This window comes from Vidua macroura, chromosome 3 (genome assembly GCF_024509145.1).
Source record: "Vidua macroura isolate BioBank_ID:100142 chromosome 3, ASM2450914v1, whole genome shotgun sequence".
NCBI classification, from domain to species: Eukaryota; Metazoa; Chordata; class Aves; order Passeriformes; family Viduidae; genus Vidua; species Vidua macroura.
The window spans coordinates 56008900-56032139 of record NC_071573.1 but is presented as its reverse complement, the minus strand read 5'-3'; the positions used below and the strand labels follow the sequence as shown (position 1 = coordinate 56032139).

Below are 23240 nucleotides of genomic sequence, written 5' to 3'. Positions count from 1 at the left end.
TTGTGCACAAGGACATCATTCATCAATGTGCTTGATATTTAATGATTTGAAGAAATGACTAAGGCATTCATCTGCTAAATCTATATGCTTGTTATTATGCCAAAAAATTTAAAGATTTGAGGTTTTTTTTAATAAGAACTGAGCGTGTGTAACCATAAAAGCAAGGCAAGAGCAGGCCAAGGTGACTCCAACTTTTACTAAAGAGACCCTACCTAAGTGAGCCTCCTCCTCCCAGTCCTGCCCCAAAAACTGCAGTAATACCACGTCTGTCTCTGTATCAGCCCTTACATGACATGTGCAAGTGCCCTCCCACAAGGCCTGCAGCAAAAGGTCACAGTTTCTGTGCTGGGCTACCTACACGTAACCTAAAATGTCAGGGAAGGCCAGGAAGCATGCCTGCCTTTCACATCTTGCCTGAAAATGCTTTTTTCCATCACATTCCCAGATCAGCTGGCAGGGTTCTGGCATGAGTCAACATGAACTTGAGAAGAAACAACAGTCAGCCTTACCATACACACCACTCCCCTCCCACTGTGTATGCAGGTCTTCATTTTTATAGCTTACACCACAGGATAAAAAAATAAGAGTTGATGTATTGTCTCTCCCTTCCCTTCAGCAGGAACATATTTGTTTTAAACAACTTGCAAGTTTAAAAATTTAACGTGATAGGTGTCATTTAACGTGACATTCTTTTCTATCCCAACTCCCACAACAGTTACTCAACTTGCTAAAAAAGAAAAAATCCAACAGTGAAAAACATTAGGGACAAAAATTGCTGTGTGCAGTTGGATTTAAACAGTGTCAGAAACATAACTCCACAACAAAACCAGAGATGACATTGGTGTCATGTTCTGGGAACAACTCTGCTCTCTGTGGCACACAATAATCTTCCAGTAGTAAAATCTGTTACAATCCTGCTAGTATACACACTTAAGCATAAGTTCAAGCAATCCAACTCATTTAGGCAGCTGGAGGAAAGTTTGAGATTTGCAGCTTCCTCAAGCTAATCTGCACAGAGCTCTAAGAGCTCAGAAACAAGTGCAATGAAGGAGGTTTCTGTTGAGTGGCGCAGGTTTGTTTGCATACCGAGGAGAATACGGAACAGCTGGTGGAGGGGGTATGTACAGATCCAAAATGGCCGGCTTCTCCTTCTTCAGGGAGGTATCCACGGTGCTTTCTGGAGACTGAGTTGAAGCTGGTGGAGGACTGGTCTGAAACATTAAACAGCTATCAAACATCTGAACATCCATTTATCATTCACAAAAAGATAATTTAATAATCAATAGCACCATTTTCATCCCCTAGTGAATTAATATCTCTGTGATACACAAGCACTTCAAAAACTCTTAGAATCCACATTTTCCTCCTCCCACAGTCTTGGCTAGCTTTACAAGCCCTCCCACAGAAGTCCTATCATGGGTAATGCATTGCTCAAGAATATTTTGCTCTTTCCAGTTCTATTTTTCATGTAAATTCCACAGACAAAAAAAGCAACTGAGACAAAACCCCCTCTTCTATATTTAGATGTATTAAAATAATGCAATTTGTTTAATACAGTTATGATTAGCAAGCCTTGTGAAACTGGCATATGCTACCTTTATTCCATACACTCTAGTGACTGGGGCACAGACAGGAATATATTAAATTCACCATAGATTGGATCAATGGATATAAGGGCCAGGGAAGCAAATTAAAAATAGATTTGGCATTGCTCATCTTTGCATCTTTGCGCCTCACTTCTATATATTCTCAGCATCTTGCCAGGGTCCTGCCTGCCTATAGGAGAGAAAAGGTTTCAAAGACCTTTCCTCTGGGCACAGCCACTGCTGGGCACAGCCTATAAGCCAGCCCACCTCAGCTCCTCACACTGGTAGTACACGTCAGGCACAATGCCACAAAAACAGGACATATGCATTGGTGAAAGGAAGGATGAACAACTAGTCAAGTATATATCTTCTACCCATTTTGAGAGAAATCTGCCTTCATGGAGACTTGTGATAGCCACCAGCATTTCACAGGTTTAAATTATCCCCACAGCTGTAGGGAGCCCTGTATCACAACAGGAGGAGGAGGGGGAACTCTCCCTGGTTTTATTAATTTCAGATAATTAGTTTAAATTCAGTTAGGTTGTTTGCTCCTGCAAGCATTAAGCCCTAAACGTCCTAATGCAACATGCTATTCCTCAACATGATTATCTAAGAATTACTAACATAACTTTCTCTGTCTGCTCAGTATCCAATCTGTGAATTGCCCAACAACCAAATCTTATTTAAACAAGTAGCTTAAATAATTTTTTGAAAAAAACACTTTCTCCCCCTTCACTAGACTAAAAAGAGGACAAATATATGGAATAGTCTTAAGCTATTTCAGCAAAAACATATTACTGTGATAAACAGAGAAAGCATTTATTTATTGCTCCATGCTGATGAATTCCATACATATCAGCAGTTTTGCCTCAAATAAGTTCTCCCCGTGGCACACAGACTGATTAAAACATTCAGCACACCTAGTCCCTTTGTGTACCAAGAGGACATTATCTGGTAGCAAGAAGAAAAAAAAAAAAAATAACATTTCACCTAACCTGCCTTGACTTTGAGTACTTTGGGGCATTTCTGGGACTTCTCTTTTTTCTAGCTGCTACCAAGACATTCCCATCCTGAGATGAGAGTGGAGCTGGCAGGCTCTCACCTGCACCAAGGGTGGTTTCCAGCGCAGGTTCTTCAGTGGAGCAGGAGTGAAATGAAAAGAGCCAGTAGGACGTTTCTTAAGCAGCAGCCTAACTCCAGCAGGATTTTCTCGCAATTTTGCCACCAGATTTTTTAGTTGCCATCCAACCTGGAAGAGCATAAAGACATCTTTTATTCAGCATTTCTTTTTTGAAAGCAAACAAACATGAAAAACCCAAATCCCCCAAGTTAGACTGTTTGTTTTGACATGAACCTAGAAGAGATAAGGGATCCAAAAAACCCATCTTAAGAATTAAAAAAAAATTGGAAAGCTCTTTTTTTTGCAAGGTTCTTCATTTTCTTTCCAAGTTCTCTACTTAAGATGTAAACTAAATACTGAGATATCAAGCAGTGCTCTTTATACCTCAGTTCCAGTCCTAGAAGGACACATGGATGTGCTCAAATTGACTAACACAGGGATTCACAGTGAATTACTTTTGTCATGTTTCTTTCTCACATTAAAAGGCATTGCCTAATGTATTAAGCAAAAATGCAATCATTACATACAGATTCCCAGATGCAAATGATTGGACAATCATTTGCAAATTACTGGGGGGGCATTTTAAAGCTCTTGTGTGCATTTCAGTGGATTGTAACGAGACATTTTAAAACAGGTCTTTAAATGCAACATCAACTATTTTAATATGATGCATAAAGCATTTAGACATGAAATATTGTATATTTATCAAAATATTGCAAAGAATAAAATTTGTCTTAAAAATAAAATGTTAAAAAGCCTCAAACATCAGAACTGCCTCCTGACGCCATCCATTCAGCCCCTGTGGTGCAGAGCAAGCATAAGGGAAGTTACTCACCACAGTTTGCCGATTAACTTGGATCACTTCATCACCAGCGTGAATCTTCTGGGAGCGATCAGCAGGGGACTACAAAGAGGAAAACAAGAGTCACGTGTTGCATCAGGTCTCTCTGCCTCCCATAACAACCCCCACCAATCTAAGTCAAAGGTTGGATCAGCAATGCTCTTCATTATACATAATTTTCACATCTACTGATGACTTGAGAAATGTAAATGAATTAATCAAATTCATTATTTTTATGCTGGGGGAACTAAACAGGAAGAGAGAAGTCATAGCCACCATCTGTTTCAGGTCAAATTGGACTTAAGTCATGGGACAGTCTCCACTCTACTTTTCCGTCCAGTTTGTACTATAGTTTTAGACACTAATGGAAGAGGACTGACGAGGATTTCTGCCCTAACACAGCAACCATCTTAAACAACTTTTAAACAAAGATGTATTTATTTTAAAAAATACATTAAGACTTTGAATGTACAGAACAAAGGAGCAAAACCCCTCCAATCCACAAGACAGATCCTTTGCACATTACCTTTTTGCTTTCCAATGTAAATAAAAGCTTCTGACTTGAATGTGAAACTGCCTGCCTGAATCACTAAAGCAGTAGATAAAAATAATTGCATAGACAGGTATCTTTCAAATACCTATCAAATAATAATACACTTTAAAATACAATTTTCTTGGAACAAAACCTAAGCTCTGAGGAGCCGTTAGTAAGAAACAGATAAGTATATCAATATTTAGATTTATCAACAGCTGGTGCAATGCACCAGTCTTTACTGCAGTTATTAAAAACACTCTCGCTGATATAACACACCAACTCCTACCAGCCTTGACAACACTCAAAACACACAGACATGCTACCTTGGTACATGCTGCACCCTGGTCACAGGACAGCAACTCCTCCCATTCCCTCCACCCCATGAGTAACCACCAGGCAGCAGGCCAGCTCTTCCTAGTGACTCCAGGACTAAGCACTGGGATTAAGGATTCCCTTCTCTACCTCATCACACCTTTAAACCTGAAGTAACTTTGTTATGAGAAAGAACTGTAAGAATAAACAGTGCAACAAAGGAAGAAAGCATGGGGAATTTGTAGGAGGCTTCAACTATCATGAGTAACCCCATTTCTTCATTGTCTTCTTGCTTCCTCTGAGAGGAAATGCCTCTGTGGAAAGCGGCATATATAGGAATCAACCAAGATCATGAAAAAATGCTGGGCCAGAGTCAAGTTTGTGAAAAACAAAGCTTATTTCAAGCTGTCCTTTGGGTGACCAACAGCTCATCTGAGGGAGGGTGGGGGACCCTTTCACAGAGAACTCCTGCAGCAAGTGAGAGGTCACAGCACTGGGATCACATCATAAGAGCAGAGGAAAGAGCAAAGTTTTGCTCTAGGCAATCACAACATGCAAAGTCTCACGTAGGATGGCATAACCCAGGGATCCTCTTGGCTGACTCATACCAAATGGACTTCCCCAGTTCTTCCATTGTTCAGTACTGCCAATTCAGGGGTGCAATTCCATTGCATTCCCATACACCAGCTCCTGGGGATAGCTACTAAAATGCCATTCCAAATCTGGCAAGAAAATTGAGCTAAGATCCAGCCTGGGTCATCTAAATGATACCACACCTCCATAAAGCCATCAGTTGTTTGCAGATCTCTCAGTCGCTTGTCAGGTTCTGTTGCTCCAAAGGAAGAAGTTTCCCCAAAGGAAGAACCAGTGTTGATAACAATAAGCAGACACTTAGGTCAACACTCAAAGCTACAGAAGGAATACAGACCTAAAGAAGATCTACATGCAGAAGCAGCTTATCAGCAGTCAACACTACTTTCTTTTGCATTTATCAGATGTTAAAATTGCTGCAGAAGTGGATGTGGTCTCTGTGGCAGATCCTATACAGAGGTATGCCAGGACAACAATATCAAAGCTATAGAAGTTTACACTCTGCACTCTGAACTGCAAGCACAGATTTCCACACTCTCCTGCCTGGTCCCTGGACCTGGCAGGGGAACAATTAGAACCACTGGTTCTTTTCTACTCACAAAAAAAAAAAAAAAAAAAAAAAAAAAAAAAAAAAAAAAAAAAAAAAAAGCATTGCTGCAAAAGCCAAGTTTCTCTGCTCTTTTTTTTCTTTCAGTCACTGCTCCTGGACAGTAGTAGCCTGTTTGAGAACACCACAGCATCACCTGCCAGCCTCAACTGCTGGCTAGAGGTCCACTCCTTCAAGGGCTGCCCAGAAGCCTTTAATAAATCCTCAGCTGCAAAGGACTCTGCGTACAAATAAAACAAGGAACCACCTGCAGTAAAAAACTAGTTGCCTCTCTTGCCAACTACTTCCTTCCAGCTGACCACTCTTAAAAGTCTTACTTGTTCATAGTCTTTTTAACTCTGCAAAGTAATTTTGTCACGGGACAGCTCATTGATTTCATTACTCATTACTGAATCTAGCACACTACCACCTAAATGCTCCCATTTGGGAAGATTGCTTTTGCCAGTGGAGAGCAAATACATCCAAGACTTGGTTGAGCAAGATACCATAAGAGCTCAGAACAGCAGATACAGTAACTTATTAAAGTAATTACTTTAATGCCAAGCATTTGAACTAATTTGTGTACTTGCAGAAACTGGTTTAATCAGACTATCAGTGAAATACACAGGCACAAAATATTTACCAACTGTGGATAAACAAATGATGGATCACACAGTACTTAAAGCAATAATCCCATGCAAGTCATGTCTAAAACAACATAAAGTAGAAAGTTAAACTAACTCAATCAAAGGTGCTGTCTGAGATAATCTATATTTACTTCACTTACGTTTTCTGTAGTTCCAGTAATTACATGCAATCCATCATAAGTTGATTTGATGTACATTCCCTAAATATAAGGAAAAAATGAAAAACAAGTTTAAAGGCAAAACAAACCACATAACTTATCTGATTAAAACACTGTTGGCAACGGACTCAAAACATTATTAAAACCAGTTAACAATTTGTATATTCTCCCTAAAAAAGTGTGTAGTCAAATATTACAACAGTCTACAACAGATCACTTTTAGTGTCATTCATTATAATATTTATAATTACTTAAAACACCTAGTGTATGGAATAAGACTTAGAAACACTCTCTGGTTGGTAATACCAAACACTGCTGATTTTGCTGCCTTGCCAGTCTTTGGTCTTGAACAGAACTTTATTTCCTTACTATCCAGCCTGTTTAGAGAATTACAGGTTTTACTAGGTGGCCACCAGCTCCCTCCAAAGAGAGCAGACCCACACAGGTGGGCTACAAGTATTGCTGACATGTTCTTTTACAGCTTCTCTTGGTAAGTCAGTACACAGACAGCCTCATAACCACAATGCTTACATAAGCACTAAAGTTCCAGCAGAGTATTTGTGGCTCTGTATGCTAATGCTGAGTGTGAACACAAGGGCAAACTTGATGAAATGGGTGTTGACTATAAGAGCACCAATTTAAAAATCATGAACAAGCTATTAACTAATAATTACATAGATTTCCCACAAGAGGTGACCAGCACATTGATTTCATCATTTATGAACAAATACATAGCTAGTTTTCCTTTCTACATCTGCTGTTAGAAACACTCACACTGAGAAGTACAGAACTGGATGTTACTAAGGAGCTGAAAGCAGCTGAGCTGCCTGAAGTTAGCACACTTACTTGAAAAATAGGTGGAAAATGAGATGATCTTTTTGACCCTTCCTCTCCAGCCAATTCCCTGCCTGTTTTCCTGTCAGTATCCAATTGGGTGCACCCACCTCCTTGTTTCTTATTTAGGCCAAGCTAGACTGACTCTGCTTCAATGTAGCTTGTATATTAACAAAGAGGTTCCCATAATTTCAAAAATGCATGACTGATTCAGTCAAATCCACTGGTCTAGGTAAAACTATATAGCACCGTAAGACTGGGCAGCTTTCTCTAAAAATGTTCATTTCTCCTGCCCTCAGGGCTAGGAGTGAATACAAATGCATGTAACAATTGAAATTCCCTCCAACTCATTCTAACACATCTGTTCCCTAGACAGAAAATCCACCAAGATTTCAAATTAAGTTTCTCATAATTCAGCTAAGCAGAATCCATTGAATTAACAAGAGTCAGTAAGAAGACATGACTACCAAACAGCTAAAAAATTCTCATTTTCCTGCTAATAGCAAACCTCCAAAATTCTCCCATTCATCCCTATCTTGCTATAAACACACACAAAAAATCATCTTTCAAAACACAAACATTTCATTTTTCATTGCCTTCTCCCTCTCCCAGTCCCCCTAGAAAAAGTGGTTATGGTAACCTGAAAAAATAAAACTACTAGCTTCACAAGCATTTGTAAATTCTCCACCAATATTCTGGTTAACACACCTTCAAACAATCAGAATAATAACCTAATATTAGTATAATAATAATCTTCAACAATTTAGAATCAGAAATTATATTTGGGATCAAGCCTATTAATGTGCATATCTGTCCCTGGCAGCCACTCCAGCACACCACCTGACCTTTAGGGTTCCTTCTCGTGCCTCTTTCTTTTCCCCACAGGTTACTATTGGTTTAGAAATACCTTATTATAAATACGCACTTGCATTGGCTCACAGGGCTACCTATTATACTGGGAACATCAGGACACTCCAGAATTGCTGCTTACCAGGCCTTCCCCAGGTTTAATGTTGGTTAAATGGACTTCCTCCAGACATGCACACTGGCTCATCAGTGGGTCTGTAGTTGATCGGATGGCTTTATCACAAATGCCATTTAAAGTCTTGGCCTGCAATGAGAACATACGAAAAACAGTTAGGAAAATTCTCTTCTAGCTTCTTCCTCTTTCAGTTTTCAAAATATGCAAAGGAAATTAATTCTAAAATCACTGAAATAGAATAATCATTTGTACAGGTCTATGCTACAGCATGTTTACATCCTTATTGTAACACAGAAACAACCTGTTTCCATTAGTGCTACCTTACCATCACTAACAGATCCTGACACAGCCTCTGACTGAAAAAATAAACACACAAAACATAACAAAAAAACGGGCTTGGGGTTTGCTTGCTTTAACCAAAATAGAAGTCATTAAAATATTGAAACATTTTGATGATTCCTTGTGGGAACAACTGACAGTTTTTCATGCTGTTCTGTACTTCTGCTATAAGAATACAACTGGCCATGTGTCACAAAAAGTGATGTGCTGGCCATTGACATGTCTGCACAAAACTTACAGTATAAGGTAGGACTATCCAGCACTTAAGTGCTTCTGCAGTTATTCTCTCCATTGTGCCTCTGAACTGACCTCTTCTGGAATGCTTACACAGGCATGGTTCATATTTCCTTTTGACCAAAACATAACTGATCCTAAGCCAACATTATAAATAAAGGCTAATTCTGACCTTGGCGTGTGTGTCAGTAAAGTCAGAGGCAGAATAGCTATGCCTTGCAGAACATGTAACTATCAGAATGTCTAATTAAACGTCAAAAAAGAAGAAAAAAAAGGTCAAAAAATCTGTGCCCTCTCTACACTCACAAATTTCATTATGTCCCACTGTGTTTTCTGCTTTGACATCAACTGAAGCAAGGCTGACACTCAAAGCAGGTTACAAAATCTTAAAGGAGAGAAGATTAGTACACAGTACAGTAGTTAGCTATAAACAGTTTGGGAACTTGCAAGGTAAGTCACCTTTCACAAGGGGCTTGAATCCTTCAGTCAAAGTAGACACACAACTACAGAATGGGGGGGGGGAGCTATGTCATAGGAAGACATTGGTTTGGATTACAATGGTCCCTGGAAACAATAGCTCCAACATTTTCTGTTTCGTTTTACGTCAGATTTCTAGAGCAGCAATAAAATAAATCAAAACAATGTTTAAGTGTGAATGTGAGGAACTGCTCAAACAAGGGAATTACAAACAACAATACCTACTTCCAGTGTGGGTGTGCACAAATGGAAAAAGAAAGATGCAGAGAACTCCCTTTTACATGATCTCGTTATTTATGAACATAATTATTTTTAGTTATTGTGCTACTAAATTCCTAAGCATCTATGAGCTACCGGAAGGCCTTATCAAAGAGCACAGCCTGGTTCATGTCAAAAGCAGGAAGCGATGATTAACTGTTACAAAATATAAAAAGCATTCCATAACACTCTGCATTTGGTCACAAGGCTGCTTCAAACAACCCTAGAAACTCAAGCTCAAGTACAGAGCCAGAGCTTCATTTCTGTGGCAGGGCAGTTCTTTTACACGAAGAAGCATAATAAGGCAGAGCGTCTGCTTATTAAGGCTCTAAATGCACTTCACAGGCATAATTGATTTATTTAGCCTGTGATCATTTTACAGGACTAGTCCTCCCTTGAAAATTTGAGGTTAAATTCTCTTGGAAATATAGCTGTGTAATGAAACTTTAAGGAATACTTGACTACATGCTACACACTATCATCTGCTGAAATTCAATTATTCTGCTACAGGAAAGAACATTTACAAAACAAGTCATAGCAATGTTTACTTGCATTATATGCTTGAACATTTGGGACTGAAAAGCTGTTGTCAATACAACCAGCATAGAAACAACAGAAATGAATGTGAATGGAGATAGCTGAGTTTCAACAGAAATGTAAACTTACCACAGTCTGGACTTTATCTTCCATGTCAGCCACAGTGCAATCCTAAAAATAAAACAAGAACAAAACCCCTATATTAACCAATAAACATGGAAACAAATAATCTCTGAAAACTCTGCAAAACTTCCATTTTAACTTCAAATAGAAATAGAGTTATTCATGCTGCAGGGATTAGTCAGATTAGTTTCACCCAGTAGGACTCAAAAGGACTATTAAGCAACTATTTTCTGGCCCTGGTAGAAAGCAATAATAAACCTTGAAAACTAAGAGAATGTGGGATTCAATTACAGCAGCTGACTTGTCCAGAAAAGCAGAACCTTGCACAATTAAATCAGATTCTCAGAAGGCCAGGCAGATGTGCTTGCCTTACATCCCCACTCAGGTACTCCTCTGCCCCAGGCATCAAAACAGATCTAAACATACTGTTAAAAATAGAAGGGAAAGCGATTTTCTAAAAAATATGTTATCAATGACATTCCTGAAGGGCAGAGGACTGCACACAAGGCATTATTTACATAGTCCAGGTATAAAAGTCTTAGAACTGAAAAAAGTTCAAGTAAAAATCTACAGAAGTCATCACTGTTTTCTGCAAGAAGTGATGAACTGGAGAATTATATTATTCTCAGATTAAGAAGTTAAAACAGTACATAAATAATAAAACAAGATTTACAGTATCTACAAGGAGAAAATCCCTAAGCATTTTAATAAGCTTAAGAAGGAGCCATGTTGGAGAAGTTTGTGGAGGACTTTCCCCTGCTTTTCTCTGCTAAATACATGTGCACAAATCAATTTCAAATGTCATCTATCATCATGCAGCCAAAATGCTCAAAATTGCAAAGTTCTTCTGCTCCCACTATTTCTTCTGTTTATTATTTCAGCCCTAAAGTTTGACATGGAACTTTAAGTGGAGTAAAATTCTGTCCTTGATTCTATATAGCTGTCATCAAAGGCAATTAGAATCTTCTCGCATTCCCACCTTGCTTTATTATGATATGCTTTTATGCATCATTTATGATTATGTAGCACAGCATTGGTTCCACAAGAGCCACTCTGGCCTCTTCCTCACCATTAGAACTGACAACATGTTTCTATAGTCTGCACCTTAATAAGAAATACTTTTCAAGTCTAAAAACCCTCCTAAAGATATTTAAATCTGCATCTCTTTTCCACATCAGCAGACCCCTTCAGACTATTCTAGCATATGTGCCCTGTCCCAGGACAAAACCGTGTTGCTTGGTTCTTCCCCCATTAATGCTTTTCTCATATGCACCAACCCCATCTTTTATTATAGCTCATATCAAATTGGCAGAGAAGTAGTCTGACATTTTTTAAAAGGCCAGGGTTGTTATCCACAACTTCCTTTCCCCTGCCATCAAAGGCTCACCTAACAGAAAGATAAGACACCCTTGTCAGCAGCTTTATTAATACATTCAGCAATCTCCTATCTCAGTTCCTGTAGCACTCTTGGGTGAACACCATCTGCTGCTAGAAACACGAACTGTTCCACTGCACAATCTGCACATCTGTAGCTGTAAATCATTGAGTTTGTGCAATTGCACACGGAGCATCCCAGCAAGGAGGGCACTGAGCAGCAGGCATGCACACCTTGGGGTACCCAGACACCATGCTTTCACAATGACACAACTTTGGCTGGCATCACAGCTTGACAACTCAGGATGTTTCTGTCCTTTGATATCTCTTCAGCATAGGGATGGAATCACCAATGTCACAGGGCATGGTCCTCCAGAGTTCAAACATTATATGAGCACAGAATAATGGGTATGAGCAAGTTTGGCAGTCACTGAAGTGTGCACACAGTGCTTCACAGCCGCAGCAGTGCTACGCTTTCAGAACAGGCAGCATTATTCAGAGAGTGAAATTATGTCAACTGCCAAGATTACCACGGCTGCTATATGTCCTTTTAGCTATTATCTATACAAGCACTCATCATACAGCTGGTCAATTAAAGTTTTGAAAAATATTCTGGTCTTGCAGTAGTGGCAGAAGCAGTCTGGCTAGTGGGATCTGTATCATAAAGGTGGTAGCTCCTTCCATTACATGCAGCATTTCCCATTTGATGTCTAAAACATCCTGCATGAGACAAGATCTATGGAGTCTGCAAACATAGGTATAAAAACCAATAGAGCCATATTTTTGTTTATAGTTAGGACTGATAACTGTTTTTCAACATGCTGCTTGGAATGTGAAAACCTTCAAATGCAGATCTGTTGTAGGTTGGGTTGATTTAGTCAGGGATTTTATTAATGTTAGTAAGGTTGGCTCCATGTACTCCCCTATTTTTTCTATCACAGTGGTTTGCTCCAAGTTGTTTACCTGGAAAGTTCCTGCCACTCAGACCTGTCAATCTTCTCATCTCTCCCAGTTTTCTCCTTATTTGGTTCTGTCAGTCAGGGGTTGTCATGCCTTGTCGGAGTGTCAATCTTGTAACCACTCCCAGCTTCTTCATGAAAGTTCTGCATCAATCACTCCACCTTAGCACTTCTATTTGTCCCAGGACACTGTACCCACCTCTGTTATGTTACCATTGGTTATTATAATCCATGTCACTCCCCTATCGTTTGAACCCATTGGGCGAGGCAGGTTTCCACCCCTGTCTGCCCACCCCCTACTTAATCTGCTGCACCTCTTTGGTCTTCGGCATTTGCATTGCATTGCGCTGAGAGCAATTTGTTCCGACCACACATGGGGGAATACAAGTTCTTAGGGCTCGCAAGCAAAGTGTCCTTCTCTCATCCTTTTGTCTCTAAGTGTGTGAAGCCACCACAGCTGCGTTACTCACGCCGCAGCGCTCAGCATTACCAGGGAGGCAGACGCCATAACCCTGGAGTACCCGCACACATGGAGCTGCCAGCCGGCCTCTCACAGGCAGTGCTAGCCGGCGCTTCTCGACTGCTTGAGGTCATGGCAGGAAGCCGCCACACAGATAAATTATTTCAAAGACTAACTCTCTTTCCAGTAAAGCTCAAGAAAATAAGAGTAACCTTTAAGCTGCAGTCCCTTAAGATACAGCCAGCAATACCAAAATTGATAATTAAATTGAAGGGCAGGGAGAACAATAAAAAGACCCCACAACTCAAACACAGACAACTGAAAATGACCTTAATGGATGTTAAAAGTTAAACGTGAGATCTCATTCCCAGAACTGCCTTTCATTAGCACTCAGCACAAAGTAAGCACATTACTTCCCCAACACCTCCTTTCCTTCCCTTTTGGAAAGCAAAGAGGAAAAGAAATCAGCTGACCTTTTGAACAGTAGTAGTGAGGTCCAAGCAGAGCTGAATGATTCTGTTCTTCATTGATGAAAAGTCAGCAATACCTGTAAATGGGGTCCTACAACAAGAGAAAATTCCCCTTAGATTGGGGGGACTAGCCTTCTCCCATCCTACCTTACCAGCAAGGAAGAGCATATGAGAGTAAGTGCTGCAACTCTGACATTGACATAGGTGTGAGGATAGTTTTACAATGTAAATATTCCTGACTGCATAGTCCTGCTCCACTCTTGCACCAAAATTTTCTAGCCCTGTCCTTGGGTTTACCAGTGAGAGAACCTCCAACTTTCTGACCAGACAAAGTAAAAATGATTCTCTAAAAGAAGAAAAATAGATTTTCACGTTTTACACACAGAGGTGTAGTGAGACTTAGAGAAGAATCATTACAGGTAGGGCAGCTTTAGGACTTGAAGAGTCCTACCTCTGACCTTTCAGACAGCTGCAAAATCTAGAAGAGGGGTTGAGGAATAACCATGGCAGGTCTGGAAATGGACAAGCCAGCAATTTTGATGACTCTTGAGTTATAGAAAAAAAAATAGGGTGAGCTCCAGCAACAGAGAGAGAGGAGAAGACCAGGTGAGAGGCACAAAGTGTTAACATCACTGCCTGGACACAGATCAAGTCCTTACTTGAGAGCAGGATAAAGGATAAAAGTGCACCTTGCTGCCAGTCCCTGTGCAGTTATTCTCCTAACTCTCCTTCTTAGGCAAGCTAGCAAGGGCTTTGAGAATTTATGTTCATCTCTTATCATGGACTGCACCCCTGGCAAGACCTGACCTTCTGCAGCTGTAACAAAATAACTCTGGCTCTTTCCAGGCAAAAAAAAAAAAAAAAAAAAAAAAACCAAAGAAAAAAAACAAAGGAAAAAAAAAGAGAAAACAAAAACAGCAGAAGGATAATCCCTCCCACTGCTCAGTTTTCAAATCACATAGCTAAGGCCATGATTTCAGCAGAACATGAGAAAAATCTCTCAGGAAGGGATCTGCCAATGGCAAGTAATTTAGAAGCTGGGAAAACCATGTGTATGAGAAACTGACCTAAAAGGGAACACTCATACTTTTATAAATACCAGTTTGAGTGCAACGGTAACAGTTTTATTGCTTTTAGCAAAAGTGGAAGTGCAAGAATAGATACCCTTGGTTAAATTTATCCACTAGAGGTCTTCTAGCAACGCCTATAAAAGGGGTTAGTGACATCAAGATCTTTACACCCAAGCATCTAGGAAAGACCCTACAAAGAGAAGTAATCCCTTAGAGCAGCAAATTAAAATGTAACCATTTAATTCTTACCTGTCCAACCATGCAAGCAAGGCTTTAGCAGCACCAATAAGCTCTACGACTGAAGTAAGGAATTCATTGGGGGGCTTGCGAGAGGTGTTTCCATCATAATTTGAGCTTTTCCTACGGCTGCTGATGTAGTTTTGCAAATTGTTGGATGACCCTCGCAGCTTGAGAACCAGGTTCTTCATATTGTCTGTTTCAAGGCCATAGTTCTGCAAGGAACATTATTAAGCTTGATAAATATCCTTGTTGAGTTCTCCTATTTATTATAAAAAAAAGTTAAAAGCTCACATGGGATGAAAAGTCTTGACAATTTGCACAACTTTCTCTCTTGCTTTTTGGCAAAAATGCCTCAAAGGTGTGTTCTACACTATAGCCAGTAAAGAATACTTTTGTGAGTGCCAAACCTCAGTTTCTGTCATTAATGAGATTTAAGGACACTTTTTAATCAGAATGAAGTCCCAATGTCCTAACAGATATCATTTACTTGTTAATAACTGGATTGTTTTTCTTAAAGAAGAGCAAGCATTTTGTTTTTCTTAAAATATTTTCTATCCTGTGGTAAATAAACACTGAAGTAACATTTTATTCACAACTAAAGATAAGTAAAATCTGGTAAGCGATTAAAACATCAACAGGAAGTAAATGCAATTTTGCAATCAAAAGCTTAAATAAATATTTGGGTCACCAGTTTTCAGTAACTGTGCTCCTTGACTACAACAGTGCAATTATTTGCAAGTTTGAGGACAGCGTTAACATCATACATGGTAATTAAACCCATTTTTAGACATCAAATTTTTCATTCATTTACAAAACCTAAAAAGATATTTGAGAGTCTTTCCTATAACTTCAACTTTATAAATTCAAATTCCTAATTTTATTGAGAAAAAAACCAAAAAAAAAAACCCACAAAACAACAACAAAAATCACTCTCACCAGAACAAAACAAACATACAAAAGTATACAAGAGAGTCCTGCCATTCACTTTTCTTTTGCTGTTGCAGATTCTTGCAACTAATCTCCAAGTTCCCTAGTCAGTCAGATATACTCTCTACTCCTTCTATTTTCCTATTTCAAAAAAGCAACTAAGGCAAATTTTAATTCCATTTAATTCCTAGTTTCCAGGAGGTCCTATACCTCCACTCAGAATCACTGTCCAGACCAAAGGGAAGCTTCAGAGGTCTCAGACCAACCTCCTGCTCAGAACAGGCTCAGCTGTAAGCTCAGACCAGCTTATTCAGGATTTTACCTTGTCAGGTCTTGAAAACCTCCAAGGACAGAATGTACAATCTCTCTGGGCAGCCTGATACACCTGGTCTGACTTGTCCTCAGAGTAAGAAAATGTTTCCTTATATCCAGCCTGAACCTCTTGTTTCAACTTCTGCCATGCACAGCCCAACTCTGTCATCCTGACAACTGCACCCCACTGTGGTGGGTGCTGGGGATCCAGCTCCAGATCCAGCTGAGGCTGTTGGGCCTCTCTGGAGTCATCTCCTTCCCAGGCTGAAGAAGTCCCAGTCCCTTAGCCTCTCCTCAAGGGCAAGTACTCCAGCCCTGACCAAGCTGAGAGCCCTTCAATGAGCTTGCTCTGGTTTCCCTGTACCTTTACTGTACTTAGGGGCAGAGGGCAAATTTAGACTAAGGAGTGATAACTAAAGGGTGATAAACAATTCCCTCCCTCTCCCATTAATGCAGACCAGGATGCTGCTAGGGCACAGTACTAGCTTGTAGCTCCATTCACTCTAGACTGAAGCATCTGTAAAGCAGGCTGGAATATTTCAGATTAAGTCATTTACAAAATGTAAGAATCTTTGACCCAAAGAAACACATTTCTCCAATGTATGGAGAGGTGTCAGCTACACAGGTACCTTTAAAATACTACTACCTCCTATGGATAAGATCCCAGTGGGTTTAAGTTACACAAGTGCGTCCCTCCTCCACCTCAGGGCTCTTGGCAAGGAAATATCCTTAAAGTGCAGCCAGGAGTAAGGATTGAAAGGATATGTCCAATTTTAAAAAATGCCACTGTTGCAACAGCAAAGGATATCCTTAAATTTTCCAGGATTATAGAAAGGGAAAGATCTGGATTACTAAACAACTTTAAAGTACTTGCACATTGTGATGTGTGAACTTAACAACCTTTTAATTTTAACAAAAAAAAAAACCAAAAAAAAAACCAACCAAACCAAACAAAAAAACAAAAAAAAAAACAAAAAAAAAACAAACCACAACCCAGCACCTCAAGAGCATTATTTAGATGCATTTCTTGCAGTTAGTTTTATCCTCCTCTTAGAAGATTGAATATTAGTTGAGGCAATACTTTTTCACAAACAGGTTCGGATTTGGGGCAGGTTCCTATGACCACAAGAAAGTAGCCACATATCAGAAACCTTCCCCTTTAAGAGGGGAACTAGAGGACGCTGATCCCCTGCTTTCATAAAGAGACAGAAAACAGAAAATACTTTTTCTGTGCAGAGGTACAACCTAATCACTCTGATCAGAACTTGAGAGTTTTCATGTAATTAAGTATCTCCAGATCTTTCCGTCATTCAGATGCAGAAACTCTGCCAACTACCTGTGGGTACTTAAGATGAGAGGTGGCACCAGCATATAAGAGGACAGGCAATATTTTGGGCTTGGCCGTAAAACATTCACATACCCCTTATCACACCTCTTTCACCTTATTTATACCATGGGTGCATCTGGTGTGACTCTTCCAGTTCAGGTAGTTTTTAAGTGATTCCATCAAGTGGTTCTCATTTTTGAGGGTGACTTCAGCACACAGGTGCTGCCTCTAGGGATGCAGGGGTTCCAGCTCATAACTGCAACTGGTGTCCCCAACAGACTCTCAAGAGCACATCACAGCCAAGCTCTAAGTCACTGCTCTAAGCTCCCTCTTACAGTTTCCTCCAAAGGCTCTACAGAGTGCACCTCCACTGCTAAACCAGCAGTTTGTGCTCCAGGAAAGGTCCTGACCAAGCACCACACCTACCCAACAAACAAAGGGTATGCAGCTCTTGAGTACCAGGCCACCAAATTGGACAACTGCAACCCTAGTGGATGAACTACCCCAGAAATAGGAGTCATCCCAACCCAAGTCCCCTCACTGTCTGCTCTAACACACAGAAAGCATTTTGCCCCTTCCCCATATATAGCAATGCTTTTATCCAAGTTGAAACTCTCCTGACCAGCTCTCACATCACCAACTATTCTTTCTCCTTCACTTGCAATGTCCAGTCTGTTGGGAAGGTTGGCTTGGGGATCTAAACAATACAAAGAAATCTAATCCCTTGGTTTAGCTCCCTGAAGTAGTTCACTTCAGGGTCAGGTGAGTGCAAGCACAAAGGATCACTAATCAGAGGACAGGAGGGGGTGGAGACAGCAGCTGACTTGGATTAATTTAACTTGTCATAGAACTGTAGCCTCAGTCCACGACAGATAGGAATGCTGATATTGTGGCAGCACACCAAACAACCTTCACAGTGACACACAGTTGAAGTGCAAAGCTTAGCAAGCTTTTCTTGAAATATTTCCACAGGACTAAGGCTACAAGAGTTAACAAATCATTACTTAAGCAACCAAAAGGTTTTAGATGTTGGTCATGAACCAAAAAAAAGGTTACATTTTACTATCGCTCCCAATTTTAAACATCAAAGTTGTTTTAATCTAAACACAGGCTGAAACCAGCGGTCAAGAGCACCCCATGTCAAACATTCCCAGGCTATTACTCATTAACCTGGAGAGCCACATGCAGGGCTGGAGGAGAGGCAGCACCCACACGTGCAGGAGAGAGCGCATGAGCTCACGCCTTCTAAACTCCATCACATTTAATGAGAAAAAGTCATCTGACCAAATAATGGCTCAAGGTCAGGCAGCCAAAAAAACAAAAAAAAAACCCAACAAAACCACAAAGGTGTCTAAATGAAGTCAAAAGAGCAGAACAGCTGTGTCAGAGCTGAACTGGGCTGATGAGAGCTCTGCTACTGCCCAAGGACAGCACCCTCTTCCCTTTCACAGCCATGTTCACATGCTGCAATGTGATGAGTTGGACATTCTGGCTGATTAAACTGAAAACCTGCTCTGGGAAAAAAAATAATGAAACCAATTCAAATGCTTGCTCAGATGCTGACCCAACTCACTGCAGGCTATATAAACATTTGAATTAACACAAGGTACTGTCACAGTCACCCATTCTTGCTCTTTTCCTTTTAACAAAAATGCATTCTAAAGAATCCTCTGGACTAGTAAATTTCCTAATAAACACAAAATTGTAAGCCTCTAAAAAAAAATATTATGTGGTAATGCATAGATATCCTTTGACAATGATTAGGATCTAAAGGGTAAGTCTTCACGTATGCATTTTTTTCATGTTATGATGTTATATTTTGTTATGCCGCAGAACATTACCACCAGTAAAAATAATCAAAGGCACAACTATATTCTTTTTTAATTTATGGGTTTTTTCAGGGTTTGGGGTGTTTTTTTAATTGTCTGTAATTAGTATCTCTTTATTCTAACCTCAAGAAAAATCCACTGCATTTTTGTTTCCAAACTCTCCCATCACAGAGTGTAGGCAAAAATTCAGAAATCAAATCCAAAAAACACATTAAAAGTGAAAATATTTGCATAGTTTCTTGCTTGCATTGTTTTATATTCATTAAGCCCTCAAAAGCTTGTTTTCTGTCCCTGCTTTTGTGGTTTGAAAAGCAAAGTTATGTATGTTTGTTCTCCGTTCCCCCAGATACTTCAATCAACGAAGAAACATGATCTTTCTTCCATCCCTTTCCCCCTCACACACCAAGCAGTACTGTCAACAAAATGTTGAAATACTCAAGTTGATGATTTTTTCCCCCTCTTCAGGAGGAATTCAGGTTCTTTGATATATCCTCTAAATTCCCCAAATAAGTCTTCAACACCTGTTCAGAAAACCCTATTAGATCAGCTCAAGAGCAACAGAAATGTGTTTATTCCAATCTGCACTCTCCTGCTGACACTTCAAGATGCTGCATGTGCAGCCACTGCTACAAGGACATGAGGGAACACTGCTTCATCACCAAAGCAGTAGAGAAAGATGCATTAGTTTCTTTTTCACACCAGAAACTTCCAGACATATTTTTAGCTCAGTGCTGCCAAATAGTACTCAACCCCTAGAAAAACTAAATTAAAAAATCACATGCATTTGGTATCCTTTCTCAAGGCAAGGACTATGTTCCCACTCTATTTAGTGACTGATCTACTGAGGCTGGAACAAAGGTCTCTATGGTGAATGCCTGAAAATAGATACTGCAGGAGAAAGAGGTTCCAAAGAGCTTTCTCACTGTCTTTAGATCCACATGTGTTCTTGTGGTGTGAGGGAGCCAAAGCACTGATCTGAAGGAAACTCAGCTGGGAAACTGCCAAAGCAAAACTAGATAAGAAGGGAAATTCTTCTTGAGAATTTCAGGACTGGGAAACCACCAAAACCCCTCTCAACCTTTCTCCACCAAGAATGACAACCTTTCAAAGAGTGACATCAGGCTGGTCCAGCCAATGCCACATTCCCATGGTGTAAGCTGACAGCTTACAGTTGGGATGGCAGTGGGGTCAAAAAAGGGGGAACAAAAAAGAAAAAAATATTAAAAAAAAAGAAAAAAAAAATCAAAATATTTCCTTTGCTTACAAGGCCCCAAAAGTTGGAGAAGTGTCAGCATATGTACAAAACATCCACTAAACAATAAATATTCCCACTTTCAAAGAACTAACACAGATGGAATCAAGAAACTTCTCTCTTGCACACAAAGAAGAAACAACCAAAAAATTAGTTGCCACTAGCATTTAATATTCCCTTAGAAACAACATCAGTGGTGATTCAAAAACTCAAGGGAACAGGCATCAAGAAGGTGGCAAAGGGCATACTGAAAACACAGGAATTCTTCCTGCACCTCTTAAAAAGGGAACAAGCACATTTCAGCTGTAATATGCAATATCTGTCTAATGCATTAACTTGAGCTGCATTTCACAGAGGTTTGCCAGAAATGGGTCTGAGGTCAAAACTTTTGTCTACAAAGGAAATTAGAAGGAAATTGTAAGAGATAAAACACAGCTTTAGGTTCTGGCAGTTGTCCAGCTTTGTTCACTTTATTCTAATATTTTTAAGAGAATAAAAAAATGCCTTCGGGGACTACCACATAGATGACTTCAGTCAGGACCATATACAGCCACACTACATTTACTAACTCACCAGACCCCTGCCCTTGCCCAGCAAGTTCCTTCCAACACCATGAATTGCTTTTCAGTCCAGCTACATTCCTCTATTAGGTTTTCAAGTTAATGTTAAAATTTTTTGGTAGATCAAATACCTAAAGGAAATAAAATGTCTTTCAAGTATAAGAGTAACTTTTTGAGAAACATTTTAGATTGTTTGAAGAGATTTCATTAAATATGCATCTTTCAGTACAATTTGCTACAGGTTGTAGAGTAGGAACACTCCCTGTAGCACCTCTCTGCAGCAAATAAAGCACATTATCACACAGGCAATAAAGACTCTCCATTTTAAGAAGCATATGCTCACTGCTCCAAGCCTTGCCTAATGTAGGGAAGACAGGCCAGTGCTGGCCAAGGAATCATCACGCAGGCTTTCCCACCCTCCTCCCTGATGGAATTACATATACTTCTGGTGCTCATTACACTGCACTACATCAAACAGGCCTTCAAGGCTATGACCAAACTATGGCTTTTAAATAAAGCCTGCGCGAGTAAAACAATCCAAAATATATTTATGCTTTTCAGAGTATGTTTGTTTTCAAAGTATCTGCAGTTATGTATCAGGAGTAGGACAAAAGAACAGCATAAGTTCTGAATCTAATTAAGAGTTCAGCCAGGCTGTAACTGAGGTGGCTAAACATCCCTCATTTCAAGAATTAATTTTTATTCACTTCCTAGGTTTGTTACAGAATTACCCTAAACCCATTTCAACTGATGTGAGCAACTTCTAGCACCTGTCATTTCAACAGTGTGTCTTCTGTCTTCTAACACAAACTGCTCACTAACAGGAGCCACAAGATCTAACGTCACTCAGACAACTTGTCCCTTTGAAAGTGCAACCAAATGAACTGAAGTTGCCTCTTATCAGGAAAAAGTTTGAGAGTTATTAATACAAAACTTGCATGAATTAAACAAATTCTTACTTTTTTCTTTTATCATGATGTGTAATGGAAAGCAAGAGGCAAAGGTATTCTGGTTTTATCAATCTTGTTTTGGTTATTCACCCAGAAACGCCCTTTAAGAAATTATTTGCATATCTGTTCACAGTGTGACTAACCAGAGCACACAGGAGATCCACAGCCTCTAGAACCAGTTCCTGGTGTCCAATCCGTGAGATACCTAAGTCTTCAAGGTCCTGGTGAGAAATCTGTAACAGCTGTTCACCGTTTATCTTCTCCCGTTCAAATTTATGGACATATTGCTGCAGGCAATCATCCAGGCCTACCAAAACACAAAAGAGACAAGGGGACATCAGAAACAAAAAACCAACCCCCCCCCAAAAAACGGAAAAAAAAAAAAAAGACCTTGCAAAAGGCAGAAATTTTAAGTTCATATAATATACAATGCAAAATTATGAAGGAAACTTGCAGTGTAACTGAGGTTGTGTCACAGGAGCATAGAAATAGAGCACATAAGTTATGGGGATCTTTGGGTCACCTAAGTCAATGCACCTGTCTGCTTCTTGTGGATTAAGCTCAGCCAGTAAAAATGTGTCTTTGTTGCATAGGCAAAGTGACCAAGGGAAATACACATCAGGGTAACCCAAATCCTGAGGAGCATCCATAGCAACAACAAAAATAACTGTCAAAAACAAACAAACACACACACAAACCCCCCCCCCCCAAAAAAAAACCCTAAAAAGAGCCAAAAAAAACCACCAACAAAAAAACAGGGCAAGGCAAGAACAAAGATCTTGCCCAAAGCCTGTTAAACAAGCAAGGAAACAAAAGCATAAAATGATGAGAAGGAAAATGACCAAAAAAACAAAACACAAAAGCAAAGCAATCAAAAGAACCTTTGGCTCAAGTCTCATTATTACCTTGATTTATAAGAGTCTGCAGCTTCCTGAAGCAGTCATTGCTTCCCCTTTCTGAGGATCAACAACACGTACCAGTAAGAAATCTAATTAATTTTTCTAACTAGAAGTATGTTTTAAACAGTTTAGACTATTTTGTCCCAGCAATATCCCCCAAATCCTCATTTTAAACAAGTGATTCTATGACCCTGTTCTGTACAGTAGGTTTTCCCAAGTGATTACAGAAAGTGTTTCTGGTTTTCATCTTATTTTACTCTAAGCTTCATGTGTTAATCCTGTTTCCTTGTGTATTTTCCTTATTTCCTGTGTTGTTTAAGAGCCTGTGAGCAGCAACAATCTGGGGGGGAACTTGGAAGAATGTGTTATTTTCAAAATACTTCCACGCTCTTGTAACTCTGTTCCCTTTCAAAATTTTGGCTAGAGCAAAAAAGGAACAGACCCAATTAGG

At 39.7% G+C, this 23240-nt stretch overlaps 1 protein-coding gene across 1 annotated transcript in view; it reads right to left on the bottom strand.

Annotated features, from left to right (window-relative positions):
* The window catches only part of CNKSR3 (CNKSR family member 3), a 54653-nt gene that overhangs the window by 4991 nt on the left and 26422 nt on the right, over nt 1-23240 (bottom strand). Inside the window, exons 2-10 of the mRNA XM_053974012.1 lie at nt 22034-22197; nt 14743-14945; nt 13427-13514; nt 10167-10208; nt 8202-8321; nt 6359-6418; nt 3542-3610; nt 2689-2835; nt 1087-1211 (exon numbers count right to left, since the gene is read on the bottom strand). Coding sequence (XP_053829987.1) covers nt 1087-1211; nt 2689-2835; nt 3542-3610; nt 6359-6418; nt 8202-8321; nt 10167-10208; nt 13427-13514; nt 14743-14945; nt 22034-22197 — 1018 coding nt within the window. The remainder of the gene's footprint in view (nt 1-1086; nt 1212-2688; nt 2836-3541; nt 3611-6358; nt 6419-8201; nt 8322-10166; nt 10209-13426; nt 13515-14742; nt 14946-22033; nt 22198-23240) is intronic.